General features: G+C 61.1%; 1 protein-coding gene across 1 annotated transcript; it reads left to right on the top strand.

Moving 5' to 3' along the window:
• The first annotated feature begins 4,772 nt into the window (after positions 1–4,772).
• ACBD4 (acyl-CoA binding domain containing 4) lies at positions 4,773–13,643 on the top strand. The gene is made up of 10 exons (XM_058820647.1): positions 4,773–4,887; positions 4,956–5,076; positions 5,760–5,844; positions 5,924–6,044; positions 9,243–9,344; positions 10,080–10,177; positions 10,635–10,794; positions 11,643–11,761; positions 13,053–13,088; positions 13,305–13,643. The coding sequence occupies exons 1-10, from the start codon at positions 4,785–4,787 to the stop codon at positions 13,413–13,415; spliced, it is 1,056 nt and encodes a 351-aa protein (XP_058676630.1). The 5' UTR covers positions 4,773–4,784; the 3' UTR covers positions 13,416–13,643.
• The last annotated feature ends 985 nt before the right edge of the window (positions 13,644–14,628 follow it).

Here is a 14,628-nt window from a genome sequence, read left to right as displayed (position 1 = left end):
TCTGGGCTCTTAGGGCAGCATCTGGGCACCCTGGGTGATGTCTGTGTGTCCTGAGCAACATCTGGGCACCCAGAGCAACCACTGGGGGCTCCTGGGACAATCTCTGCTTGTCCCAGAGCAACACCTGTGCATGCAGGGAGACATCTGGACAGCGCCTGAGCAGCCTGGGACAGAGTTTTAGTGCTGTGGTTCCAGACCTGGGCAGCTGCTGCCACAGCTGGGGACACATCTGGGCTGTGTTTGGGGGGATAAAGCTCTTCCTGAGGACTTTGGGGACAGGGTGTTGAAGATTGCAATGCAAGATGTTTCCATCACCATCTGTATGGCAGATTACCTTTGTCAAGTGGGCAGTTTGCCTTATCTCTCTCTTTGAATGACCACAATCACACCTCCCTGGGAGGGGACATTGCTGATAACAGCTATTGAATGTCCCTGCATGGCTGATAAGAACTGTAACATCCCACTGGGAGATGTGAGCCCAGAGGGAGGAGCCAAGCATTGCTGCCCAGATATAATCCAGAGGTTCTGAGACACCAGCACGGCTTTCTGCACTGGATTCCCCAGAGGAACAGCAGCTGCCTCTTCTCCACTGGATCTTCAGAGGCAGAATACATCCTTCTCTGCAGATCCCCCTGCTCCAACAGAACCACCCCTGACACTGCAGGAGGGCTGAGCCACAATTCCAATGGCACTGCCACCAACACCCTGACCCACAGGGTGTCAGGCTGGGTTCTGACTCTCTCAGTGTTGTTCTAGTGCACTGCATTGTTTATTTTATCCTTTTATTTATTTTCCTTTTCCCTATTAAAGAACTGTTATTTCCTGCTCCCATATTTTTGCCTGAGAGCCCCTGAATTTAAAATTTATAGCAATTTGGAGGGGTGGGGAGGGTTTACATTCTCCATTTCAGGGGAGGCTCCTGCCTTCCTTAGTGTGAAAAATGCATGTATTTTATGATTGGCTTTTTGCAAATATTCAAATGAATATTATATGTGTTGTGTTAGAAAGTAATGGTGTATTAATTCTTTTAAGTACTGTGTTAAATATAGTTTTAGGTTATAAAAAATATTAAAATAGAAACTATGCTGTGTAGGATACTTTGTTTAAAGAAAGGACTCACAGGGAGGTAGCAGCCACAGGACACCTGAATCTTTCAGAGAATAAGAATTTATTGCTCCATTATCAGAATAAACAAACTTTTTCCTGCCTTGAAGGTGCTGTTAGGATTCAGAGGAAGAAGCTGACAATGACCAGACAGAATCCTGTGTTTGAATGGAATTTATGCATCATGTATGAAGTGTATGAATATGCAACAGGCTGTTGCTTTTAAGGGTTAATCCTTTGTTAATGTGGATCCTTTTTTGGGCTGTGCTGCCCAGAAAAGGTACCCGGATATCCGTAACTCTTTGTAATTATTGTCTCATATTTTCCTAATTCAATTTGTCCAAATTATTATTACTCTAATTGTATTCCCATTTTTAAAACCATTTTATTACTATTCAACTTTTAACATTTTAAAAACAAGTGACTGGCGCTTTTCACACTTTACAGATTCCTGTCTTTCCAATCCGAGACACAGGGGGACACCGGCGTCACGCCAAAAATGCAATTTCAAACCACATCAGTGGGCTTTGCTCCAAGCTCTGTTCCTGCCAGGAATTCATCAGAGTGGGATGAGCAGGATAAACACCTCTGGCTGCAAAAACCCCGTGGTGTAGGATTGATGAGGATGGTCAGGATGGATGGAGATGAGAGATCTCTGCAGCCAGGTTTGGAATTTGGGGTTTATTGCAAAGGGCCTGGGTGCAGGGCCCTGCTGGGAGCTGCCAAACACAGCTCAGAGCAGGCTGAGAGAAGAGAGGGGGAGAGAGGGTGAGAGGGTGAGAGAGTAAAAGGGTGAGAGAGCGAGGTTTCTGTTACAATACAATAAATCTTCTCCTGTGTTGAATATTCTAATTCTCATTAACCAATCCAGTACAAGATACAAATCCTATAGCATTTACATACAGCCTATAAGAATCATTACATTACCATCCTGTGTTACATTTTAAACCCTAAAAACTCCTCTTTGGCCCCTTCTGCCAAGCTGTAGGGTCTGCTCTGACCCTTGGGCCTGTCTGCAAGCAGAGGGTGTTGTTCCATCAAAAGGGGATCACCTTCAGCTGGCCACACCATTGTTTTCCAGTTGTTCAGCAGCTGAGGGATCTCAAAGCTTGCTTTCATTTCAATCTCACTTACAGCTTCCATATTCTCAAAATCTTTTGCCAGACAATCATATTGATAAGGCTTTCCTGTTTCATCTTCCCCAACCCCAGGGCACAACAAATCCCAAATCCCGGCTCGGTCCCTCCCCTCCCTGGCGCTGCTGGTTCTGTTTTCTGGACGGGATCCCGCGGGACCCGGGCTCGCATTCCCGGCCGATTATAGCACAGCACGAGTGCCGTGAATCAGCGCAGCTCTCCTGAGTCACAGCTGGGAAATGGCCGGGGCCTTCAAAGATTTTACTGCTTTTGTTTCATTCTTTATTATTATGGTTTATTTCTTTTTATTTACTTGTCTTTAATTGGGAAAGGGAATGTATCCCCAGGCGATGTGGGTGGGGTTTAGAAGGGTTTGGGAGGTGTTGACCCGCTTGGATTTGGGGTTTGGAGGTGGGGTTAAGGTTGGGAAACCAGAGTGGAAGCAAGGATGAAACAGGGATGCTGAAAGGTGCTCTGCATCCCAACCCCAGCACCCTGGGCCAGGCTGGATCCAGGGGGTCCCCATGGCACCTCAGAACCTCCCATGGCATCCCAGAACCTCCTAATGCACTTCAGAACTTCCCACGGCCCTCCAGAACCTCCCACAACACCCCAGAACCTTCCATGGTACCTCAGAACCTCCCATGGCCCTCCAGAACCTTCCATGGCACCTCAGAACATCCCATGGCATCCCAGAACCTCCCATGACATCCCAGAACCTTCCTTGGTACCTCAGAACCTTCCACGCCCCTCCAGAACCGTCTATGGTACCCTAGAACCTCCCATGGCACCCCAGAACATCCCACGGCACCCCAGAACCTTCCATGGCCCTCCAGAACCTTCCAATGGCACCCCAGAACCTCCCATGGCCTTCCAGAACCTTCCACAGCACCCCAGAGCCTCCCACGTCACCTCAGAACCTCCATTGGCCTCCCAGAACTTCCCATGGCCCTCCAGAACCTCCCACGGCCCTCCAGAACCTTCCATGGCACCTCAGAACACCCCACAGCACCCCAGAACCTCCCATGGCACCCCAGAACTTCCCACCCCCCCCAGGGCACCTTGTTCTGCCAGGTCACACCTGTCCCCATGTCCCCATGTCCCCACAGCCCTTGGAGCAGGGGGGTTCACCCCTCACGGACCCCAAATCCTGCCCCTTCCTCGCTACCGTCATTAATGCAGTTGGATAATAATTAACAGCGGTTAAAAGTATCCAGTGAATAAAAGAACAGTGGATCCAATTGGGTAATAATTAACAATTCTCTGCCTGACCCAGCTGTCCCCTCTGCTGCCCGGTGGCCTGGTGGCACTGTCCCAGTGCCATGTTCCAGATCCCAGTGCCACGTTCCACATCCCAGTGCCATGTTCCACATCCCAGTGCAGTGTCCAACCCTCCCAGTGCCATGTTCCAGATCCCAGTGAGGTGTCCCAGTCCCTGGTCCCTTCCCCTGGCACCTTTGCATTGTCCCTGTCCCCACTGCAGTGTCCTGGTGTCACAGTGCATGGCCCCAGTGTCCCCACATGTGTCCCCAGGATCCTGGATGATTGTCACAGAATTCCAGGATGGTTTGGGTTGGAAAGGACCTCAAAGCCACCCAGTGCCACCCCTGCCATGGCAGGGACACCTCCCACTGTCCCAGGGTGCCCCAAGCCCCAGTGTCCAACCTGGCCCTGGGGCTCCACACCTGGGCACAGCCTGGGTGCTCCGGGGGGCTGGAACTGTCCATAGGCAGTGTCCCCTGTCCCTGGGCACTGTCCCTGGGCACTGTCCTTGTCCTGTCTGTCACTGTCCCTGTGCACTCTCATTGCCCTGGCTCACTATCCCTGTGCACTGTCCTCCTGTCCCTGTCCTGCTATGCCACTGTCCCTGTTTGGGTGTCCTTGTCCCACTGTCTGGCTGTTCCTGCTTCTGTCCCAGTCCCTCTGTCCCTCTATCCCCCTGTCCCTGTCCCCTGTCTCTGTCCTAGTCCCCTTGTCCCTGTGTCCCTCTGTCTCTGTCCCACTGTCCCTGTGTCCCTCTGTCTCTGTCCCACTGTCCCTGTGTCCCTGTCCCCATCCCTGTCCCTCCGCCCCCTGTCCCTCTGTCCCCCTATCCCAATCCCCCTGTCTCCCTGCCCCTCTCTCCCTGTCCCCATCCCTGTCCCTGTCTCCCTGTCCCTCTGTCCCGGTTGCTGTCCCTGTCCCTCTGTCCATCTGTCCCCATCCCTGTCCCTCTGTCCCTCTGTCCTGTCCATCTGTCCATCTGTCCCTGTCCCTGCAGTCCCTCCCATCCCCGCCAGGCGGCGCCTCCCATCCTCGCTCTCCGTGCACTGCCCGCTCCGGCCGCCAGGGGGCGCCGACAGCGCAGCGCCGGGAGGGGCCCGTTCCTGGAGCCGCGCGCTGATTGGTCGCGGAGGGGAGGGAGCCTATGTAAAGCGACCGCTGATTGGGCGCAGTGCTGGGAAGCCGATGCAAGGCGGGCTCTGATTGGCCGCGCGCTGTCCCAGCACGGAGAGGGAGCGGGACCGGGAGCGGAGCCGGGGCCGGTGCGGGGCCGGTCCCGCCATGGACGAGCCGGGCTGCGGGGCCGGTCCCGCCATAGAGGAGCCGGGCTGCGGGGCGCAGTTCCGCGCCGCCGTGCAGGTGATCCAGGGGCTGCCGCGGAGCGGTGAGTAGCGGCCGGGAGCGGGGCCGGGCGGGCGCGGCGTGGGCGGCCCCGCTGACCGTGCCCCGCAGGTGCGTACCGGCCCTCGTACGAGGAGATGCTGCGCTTCTACAGCTACTACAAACAGGCAACGGCGGGGCGCTGCCAGGGCCCGCGGCCCGGCTTCTGGGACCCCATCGGCCGATACAAGTGGTAAGGGGGGGTCCCGGTCCTGCTCCCGGTCCCGGTCCGGTTCTAGTCCGGGTCCGGGTCCAGGAGCGGTCTGGTTCCGGTCCCACTCTGGTCCCCCTCCGGTCCCAGTCCCGCTCCGGGGCCGCTCCCGGTCCCGGTCCCCGTCCCGGTCCCTGTCTTGGTCCTACTCCCGCTCAGGTTCCGGTCCGGTCCCGCTCCCCATCCGGTTCGGATCCGGGTCCGTTCCCGGTCCCTCTCCTGCTCCGGGTCCGGTCTCGCTCCAGATCCCAGTGCCTGTTCCGGTCTGGGTCCGGTTCTGCTCCTGTCCCGCTTCGGTTCTGGTCCAGTCCCGCTCCCGGTTCTGCTCCCCCTCCGGTTCCGGTCCCGGTCAACTCTGGTCCCGCTCCGGTTCCGGTCCCGCTCCGGTTCTGGTCTGGTCCCGGTCCCGCTCCTGCTCCCGGTCCCAGTCCCGCTCCGGTTCTGGTCCAGTCACGATTCCAGTTCCGCTCCGGTTCCGCTCCAGGTCCGGTCCCGATCCCCGTCCCGGGCCCCCTCCCGCTCCCCCTCCGGTTCCGGTCCCGCTCTGGGTCCAGTCCTGCTCCCGGTCCCTGTCCCTGTCCAGTCCCGCTCCCGCTCCGGTTCCTCTCCGGTCCGGTTCCGGTTCCTGTCGGGTTCCGGTCCCGCTGACGGCCCGGGCCCCGCAGGGACGCCTGGCACAGCCTGGGCGCGATGTCCAAGGAGGAGGCGATGGCCGCGTACGTGGCGGAGATGAAGAAGGTGGCGCAGAAGGTACCGGGGCGGGCGGCGGGGCCGGGCCGGGCAGTGCCCGGTGCCGCCCGGTGCCCGTGCCCAGCCGCGGCCTCCGCAGGTCATTGACACCGTGCCCATGGACGAGAGCACGCGGGAGATGTTCCGCTACTTCGAGCCGCTCTACGAGGTCATCCACGACATGCCCCGGCCCCCCGAGGCCTTCTTCAGGAGCACGGCGGGTGAGTGCGGCCGGGACCGGTGCTGCCATTCTCGGTGCCCCCTGTGCTACCCTGCCCCCGGTGCTGCCCTCCCGGTGATGCCCTGTCCTGGTGCCCCCTGTGCTACCCTGTGCCCGGTGCTGCCCTCCCGGTGATGCCCTGTCCCGGTGCTGCCCTCCTGCTGCCACCGGTACCGGCACCGGGTCCCGTTTGGCCCCGAGGGGACACGGGGGGGACACAGAACATCCCAGAGACCCTGCAGGGGCACTGCTGCTGCTGCCAGAGGCTCTCTGGGCACACCGGTGTCCCTTTGTGTGACAGAGGTGTCCCCTTGTGTGGCGCTGATGTGTGGCGCTGGTGTCCCCATGTGTGATACTGGTTCCCTTGTGTGAGACTGGTGTCCCTGTGTGTGACAGAGGTGTCCCTGTGTGACACTAGTGTCCTGGTGTGTGATTCAGGTGTCCCCTTGTGTGACACTGGTGTGCCCGTGTGTGGCACTGATGTGACACTGGTGTCCCTGTATGTGGCACTGGTTTGCCTGTGTGTGACAGAGGTGTCCCCTTGTGTGACAGAGGTGTCCCTGTCTGTGATATTTGTGTCCCCTTGTGTGAGACTGCTGTCCCCTTGTGTGGCACCAGTGTCCCCATGTGTGACAGAGGTGTCCCCATGTGTGATACTGGTTCCCTGTGTGTGACACTGGTGTGACACAGGTGTCCCTCTGTGTGTGACAGAGGTGTCCCTGTGTGTGACACTGCTGTCCCTGTGTGTGACAAACGTGTCTCTCTGTGTGTCACCAGTGTCCCTCTGTGTCCCAGGTGCTTTGTTCTCCATTTTGCTGCTGAACCCCTTTGAAAGGCAGACTTGGTTTTCCTCTGAAATTCAAAAGCTGTGCCTAAACTGGTCATTATCCACTTGGAGTGTCCTTTACAGGTGTCATTGTCACTTGGGAATGTCACTTACAGGTGACATTGTCACTTAAATCCAAACCTGGTGGCACAACCAGCCCGAGGTGGCTGGAACTGAGGTGCAAAGCCCTGAGCTCCTCAAGGTGTGGCGTCATTTGTGTTAAAGGCTCCTAAATCACCTTCAGCCCCTGCAATCACAGCTGTGGTGGAGCAGAAAGGGAATTCCAGAGTGTGGAGTGTGGCACGTGCCTCCAGCAGCTTCTGGTGTCCCTGTGTGTGACACTGGTGTCCCTGTGTGTGACACTGGTGTCCCTGTGCGACTCTGGTGTCCCTGTGCATGGCTCTGGTGTCCCTGGGTGTGGCTCTGGTGTCCCTGTGTGTGACTGGTGTCCCTGTGTGTGTGACTGGTGTCCCTGTGTGTGGCTCTGGTGTCCCTGTGTGTGACTGGTGTCCCTGTGTGTGACTCTGGTGTCCCTCTATGTGACTCTGGTGTCCCTGTGTGTGGCTCTGGTGTCCCTCTATGTGACTCTGGTGTCCCTGTGTGTGGCTCTGGTGTCCCTCTATGTGACTCTGGTGTCTCTCTGTGTGCGGCTCTGGTGTCCCTGTGTGCGGCTCTGGTGTCCCTGTGTGTGGCTCTGGTGTCCCTGTGTGTGACTCTGGTCTCTCTGTGTGTGGCTCTGGTGTCCCTGTGTGTGTGACACTGGTGTCCCTCTATGTGACTCTGTCCCTGTGTGCGGCTCTGGTGTCCCTGTGTGTGTGACTGGTGTCCCTGTGTGTGGCTCTGGTGTCCCTCTATGTGACTCTGTCCCTCTGTGTGACTCTGGTGTCCCTCTATGTGACTCTGGTGTCCCCATGTGTGGCTCTGGTGTCCCTGTGTGTGTGACAGCTCACAGAGCTGGGGCTCTGGGCAGCTTTGGGTTTGTTTATTTATATATAAAGTATATAAAGTTATAAAGCAGCATTTGGAACCCAAACCATGGATGGGTCCCGCTCCCACCAGGTCTCCAGAGCCTGGTGAATGTGGTGGCTGGGGCCAGGTCTGTCCTGGTGCTCTGGGAGGTGACAGGAGCCACACTCTGTGGGTCACAGCACACCCTGAGCAGGATCTGGGGCTGGGGAGGAGGATTTGGGGAATTTGAGGAGGATTTGGGAGGAGTGGCACTGCCCCTGTGTGGGGTGCAGCTGCCTTGTCCCCTCAGTGTCCCTGTGATGGTGAGGACAGGCTGGGGACAGCAGGGACAGCAGAGTGAGGGAAGGAGCAGCAGGGCAGCGTTGCCACACACCTGCCCAGGAGCAGGGAGCAAAGTCCTGGGGGCTGCTGGAAACCTGCTGGCATTAACCCCTTGGGCACCAGGGCCTGCTGGGGAGGGCTGGGGGCTGGCAGGACCTCTCAGGGGGCTGCTGGGCCAGGTCCTGGGGTGCTGTTGGCCCAGGTCCTTGGGGTGCTGCTCTCCCAGCTCTTCTCAAGGTGCTGCTGGCCCAGGTCCTTGGGGTGCTGCTGCCCAGGTCCTTGGGGTGCTTCTCTCCCAGGTTCTGGGGTGCTGCTGGCCCAGGTCTGTGAGGTGCTGCTGGCTCAAATATTCGGGTGCTTCTCTCCCAGATCCCTGAGGTGCTGCGGGCCCAGGTTCTGGGGTGCTGCTGGTCCAGATCTTGGGGTGCCTCTGGTCCAGATCTTTGGGGTGCTGCTCTCCCAGGTTCTTGGGGTGCTGTTGGCCCAGATCTTGGGGTGCTGCTGATCCAGGTGCTGGGATGCTGCTGGTCCAGATCTTGGGGTGCTGCTGGCCCAGATCTTTAGGGTGCTTTTCTCCCAGATCCTGGGGTGCTTCTCTCCCAGGTCCTCTCAGGGTGCTGCTCTCCCAGGTCTTGGGGTGCTTCTCTCCCAGATCCTCTCAGGGTGCTGCTAGCCCAGGTCTTTGTGGTTCTTCTCTCCCAGGTCCCTGGGGTGCTGCTGGCCCAGATTTGTGGGCTGTTTCTCTCCCAGGTTCTGGGGTGCTGCAGGCCACACAAGGCTCCTCCATCCAGCACCTCTTGCCCTGGGCTCTGTTACTGTGGCTGTGCCCTGGGCTGTGGGCACTGCCAGGGGACAGCACTGTCACTCACCCTCTGCCTGCTGCCCCAGGGGTTGGGGACAGGGACACCCCACCACTCCTGGGTGAGCAGGGTGCTGTGCACAGGGTGAGCCCAGGTGGGTTCCTGGCTCCTCTCCTTCCCTTGCCAGCTGCTGGCACCTCCCTGGCATTTCCACGGCCAGCCCAGCCAGGACAGCAGCTCTGAGGGCACCAAATGACCCAGCTGTGCCTTTCCCTCTGTGCAGAGAGCCAGGGGCAGCAGGATGGCACCAGCCAGGATGGCACAGAGGGCAGCCCAGCTCCAGAGATCCCCAGGGACAGCCTGCCAGGGCAGCAGCACGTGCCAGGTTGGTGTTCCTGCCTTGGCAGAGCCCTGTGCAGCATAACCAGGGCTGGGGAATGGAGCTCTTGGCACCTCTGCTCCAGCCCTGGATGCTCTGGGCACTGCCCAGTCACAGGTCCAGCTCTCACTGCACTTGTGGGGTTGGCTCTGCCTCATTCCTGCTGTGCAAAGGGGCCAAGACCTGCTAAACTGCAGCGACAAGGGGAGGCTGGGCTGGCAAATATCACCCTGGAAGGCCCCTGATCCATGGGGGGATGTTCTCCCGTGGCTCAAGCCCTGTTTGCAGCTTCCTTGGCACTGGGATTCACAGCACCAAGCCCTGGTGGCACCTCAGCCCTGGCTTTTGTCTCAGCCCTGCCTCGCTGTGCCCCCTCAAGGGCCCCTGGCTGTGCCCTGGGCTGGGCAGGGTGCTGCAGGGAGGTTCCTCCTCCTCCTGCTGCTGCTGCTCCAGCCTTCCCCAGGAGCAAATATGGTCACAGAGCGAGTGCCAGTGTGCCAGCCTTGGGCTGTGTCCCTGCCTGTGCCACGGCTGCCCTGGGGGCTGTGCCAGTGGGGCACCGTGGGCAGCAGAAGGGGGAATTCAGTCCTTGGCTTCATGGCCATGTGAGCAGAGCTGCAGTGCCTCAGTTTCCCTCTCCAGCCTCGCCCTGGGCGTGCTCATCCCCCGCTCCAGCTGTGCCCTCCACACAGCTGGGCACCCCTGCCCTGCCCTGGGCTCAGCCCTGTGCTTCCCTTCCAGGACCTGGGCTGGCTCCAGGCCCCGAGGTGACCCAGGTGACGAGTGACTCTGAGGGGGACACGTTCAGTGACACCCCGGAGCAGATGGAGCCTGAGAAGGTAATGGAGGAAGCGCTGGAGGCTTTGCCACCCCTGCTCTGCACAGCAGCACCAACCTGGGAGCTTCATAAAACCAGCAGGGACACCCTCGTGCAGCTCTCTGTGCTTTGTGTCACTCCTGGAGCCTGTCCCTGTCACTGGGGGATGCTGAGGAGCCTCCCCAGCCTCCCCATTGCTGTGGTGAGGCTCCACCACATGGGTGCCACCACCTGCATTGTTCCCCTGCCACATTTGGTGCCATGCTGAGGCCTGTGGGTCTGGTGGAAGAAAGAAGGAAACCCCTCACTCTTTTTCCACCTCAAATCTGGGCGCTAACTCCCCTCAAATGTCACCACCCGAACCAGAAATGCCACCAAAAATGCCACCCCAAGGGAAGCCCTGCACTGCTGCCCTGGCATTGCCCCCCTGCCCTGGGATGGGAACTGGGGTCTCAGGGCCCTTCTCTCCCCTCTCACAGGCCGGGCAGGTGCAGGGGCTCCCCCCAAAGAGCCCCCAGGCCGGGGCTGAGCCCCCAGAGCCCCTCAGTGCTGGGCAGGGCGAGCGGGGTGAAGGCAGAAGAGCCGAGGGGAGCAGCAGCAGCAGCAGCACAGACCTGCCAGCCCTGGGCTCTGACACAGGTGGGTGCAGAGCTTGTCCCCAAGTCCCCTCCTGCTGCTGCCACCTCCGTGGGCTGGCCTGGGGGTGGGATGGGGCTGAGTTTGGCTCCAGCACCCACAGCTGGGTGGTCAGAAGCTGAAGGAAGCCACAAGTGTCCTGTGTGTGCATCCCCAAGCAGTTCAGCCCCTCCTTTGCCCATTTCCTGCTGTGGTACTGAATTGTCTGAGTTTGGGGGATGCAGGGCCCTGGTTCCCCATGCCCAGCTCCTGCCCCTTGTCCTTTGGGTGTGGGTGGTGCCAAGGGTGAGCTGTGCCCAGCGGGGCAGGGGGGAAGCTGTTCCCTGTGCTCTGGAGGCCTTGGGGACAGCAGTGCCACTCACCTGGGCACCACCAGGCCTTGAGCTGTGCCACTGCACCCTCTGTGCTGTCCCCAGACACTCTGGGGTGGCATTGCCACCCTGACCCGTGGGACTGGTGCCATTGCCTCACCTGGCACAGCCCACGTGTCTCACCCTTTCCCCTGTTGCTGTTCCCTTCCGGGCTGCCTGACCTTGGCACTGAACTTGTCCCCAGGGCTGGCAGCGAGTCCCTGCCTGTGTCCTGCTCCCTGCCTGGATTATCCAGGGTTTGCCAGCCTGATTTGGGCCTGGGGACAGCCAGGGAGGAGCTGCCCTGGCCCTGGCTGTCCTGCCCCATGGTGGCACCTTCACCAGGTGACCCACAGCACCCACTGCCACCACCAGGCAGTGTCACAGCAGTGCACGGCCCTGGGGACATCCTGTGGGTGGGCAGGTGCCCCATGGGTGTCACTGCCCAGCAGTGGGTGCCAGCGCGCCCTGGCAGCCGTGTGCCCGTGGCTGTGCCCGCAGATGCCCGGCTGCCCGGGGAGCTGGAGGCGCAGGTGGCCGGCGCGGTGCGGGCGCTGCAGGAGGAGCTGCGGCGGGTGCGGGAGCGGCTCAGCCGCCTGGAGACGCTCGGGGCTGCCCAGGTACGGCCGGGGACAGCGCTGGGACAGACTGGGCTCGGCTCCGGGCCGTGCCACACAGCCGGGGACAGCGCTGGGACAGACGGGGCTCGGCTCCGGGCCGTGCCACACGGCTGGCCCTGTTGTGGGGACACCCTGGTGGTTGCTGGTGACAAATCCTGGTGGGGTGAGGCTGGTGGTGGCCTGATCCTGCCAACAGAGGCAGGGCTGCTGCCCCTCGCTGCCAGTGTCCCCCTCAGTCCCACTGCCCTTTCATTCCTGTTTCCCCCTCATTCCCACTGCACTCCTTATTCCCACTGCTCCCTCATTCCAAGTGCCTCCTCATTCCCATTTTCCCCCTCATTCCAAGTGCCTCCTCATTCCCATTTTCCCCTCATTCCTGCCCCACTCATTCCCACTGCCCCCTTCATTCCCACTGCCCCCCTCATTCCTGTTTCCCCCTCATTTCCACTGCCCACTTTGTTCCCAATGCCCCCCTCATTCCCACTGCCCCCTTCATTCCTGTTTCCCCCTCATTCCCATTGCCCTGCTTATTCTCTCTGCTCCTTCATTCCCGTTTCCCGCCTCATTCCCAGCACACCCCTCATTCCCATTGTCCCCTCATTCCTGTTTTCTCTTTATTCCTGCCCCCCTCATTCCCACTGCCCCCCTCATTCCTGCTGCCCTTTCACTCCTGTTTCCCCCTCATTCCCACTGCCCCCCTTATTCCCACTGCTCGCCTCATCCCCATTTCCCCCCTCATTTCTGTTTCCCCTCTCATTCCCATTGTCCCCTCACTCCCACTGCCCCCTTACTCCTGGTGTCCCCCTCATTCCCATTTTCCCCTAATTCCCATTTCCCCCCCATTCCTGCCTCACTCCTTCCTGTTTCCCCCCTCATTCCCATTTGTCCCCTCATTCTCTCTGTCCCCCAATTCCCATTTCCCCCCTCATTCCCACTGCCCCCCTCATTCCCTCTGCCCCTTCATTCCTGTTTCCCCCTCATTCCCACTGCTCCCCTCATTCCCATTTCCCCCCTCATTCCTGTTTCTCCCCTCATTGCTGTTTCCCCCTCATTCCCATTTCCCCTGTCATTCCCGTTTCCCCCTCATTCCCACTGTCCCTTCATTCCTGTTTTCCCCCAACTCCCATTTTCCCCCTCACTCCCTCTGCCCCCCTCATTCCCTCTGCCCCCATGCTCCCGGCCCAGCTGCCCCCTCTGATCCCTGCACGGCCTCTCCAGCCATTCCCTCCCTCTCCCAGGGCACAGGGGGTGCCCACCCCAGCTGCACCCCAAACCCTCTCCTGTCTTGCAGGGGCAGACAGACCTGGGCCCGGCACTCGCTCCACAGGTGAGTTAGGGCTGAAGGACGTGCTGGGGTGGCCCTGCTGTGCCCCTGCCCACCTGAGCCCACAGGGGTGTGGGGACACATCTGGGGAGCAGGTGACATCCATGGGGACACTGCCAGGGATGCACAGAGGAGGGGGGATGTCACCGGGACACCGAGCAGTGCTGAGGGCCTGTTCGCTGCCATCGGTGCCACCTCTGTCCCCGTTTGCCCGGCCAGGCCGTGTCCCGATGGCGCCTGCCCGTGTCCCCACGCACGCTGCTCTTCCTGGCCACCTGGCCCTTCGTCACGCAGTGGCTGCTGCGCCACTGGCAGGGCAGGAAGAGGTGACCCCCGAGCATCGCCACTGCCACCGTTCCTCGCCATCCCGCTTCGCACGGAGCCACGCGGGAACCGCCTCAGCAGCCACCGGGACACCGGCACCGACACTGAGGGCCAGCACCGGGCCCCGCGCCGCCGCCGCCACGCACAGCCGGAGCAGGAGCAGCCCCGGGCCCGGCCCGGCCTCACCGGGGACAGCACCGAGCCTGCCTCGATTAAAGTCGCATTTTCGGTTCAGCCCCGCTGCCTGTGCCTTGCTATCGGGGGAGGAGAGCGCGGCCAAACGCTCCGGCCTGGCCACTGTCCCCGGCTGGTCACCCCCTGTCCCCGGCTGGTCACCCCCTGTCCCCGGCTGGTCACCCCTGTCCCCGGAGGTGGCCGTGGCCGCCCTGTCCCCCCGGCCGGCTCTGTCCCAGGCCCCAGGCTGTCCCCTGACCGGGTGCCATGCCCACCCTGAGGGTGCCACCGGCCCTGATCGGGAAGCCCCAGGGAAACCCGGGACCTCCGTGAGGGGGTGCCCGGTGCGGGGCTGGGCAGGGCGGGTTCCTCCCCCCGTGAGGCCGCGGCTGCCCCGGGGCCCTCCTGTGCTGCTCCCCCTGAGGCACGGTGCCCCCACATGGCTCCCCCCGCCCTGTGTCCCTCAGAGGGGCCCCCAAACCCCGCCAGCCCCCCCCGAACGTGGGGCCCGAGGGGGACATGGCCGCCGTGGCTAAGGGTGGCAGGGCCGGGAACGGGATCGGTACCGGGACCGGCACAAGGCCCGAGGGCTCCCCATCCCCCTCCTTGGCCGTGCCCCTCCCCCCGCACCCCCCGGGCCTCGTGAGCGCGGCTCCGCACCGCCCCTGCCAAAAGGGACGCGGCGCCTTTAAGAGGGGACTTCTTTCCGCTTCGGTTTGTTTACATCTCCCTCCGCCAACTGCAGCACAGCCGCACACCACACAGCGCCGGGATCCTTCCGCTCGCCCCCTTCTCCCCCGGGCCCGCGCACCCCCGGAGGCCCTCCCGGCCCCCCCTACGGCCCAGCCTGGCTCGGCCCGGCCCGGCCCAGCCCTGTACAACCCCCCGGTCCCGGGGTCGCAGCACGGCCGGCGAAACCTCCGCCGCGCGGGGACTCTTTTCGGACCGTGCCACAGCCCCGCCGTGGGGGTGGCGCGCGCGCTGCCCTCGGCGCGGGCCTGAAGGTCGCGGGGCGCGCGCGGCCCCGCGCATGGGGACTCCCCCG

This window comes from Ammospiza caudacuta, chromosome 27, assembly GCF_027887145.1.
Source record: "Ammospiza caudacuta isolate bAmmCau1 chromosome 27, bAmmCau1.pri, whole genome shotgun sequence".
Lineage (NCBI taxonomy): Eukaryota > Metazoa > Chordata > Aves > Passeriformes > Passerellidae > Ammospiza > Ammospiza caudacuta.
This window is presented reverse-complemented; position numbering and strand designations above follow the sequence as displayed.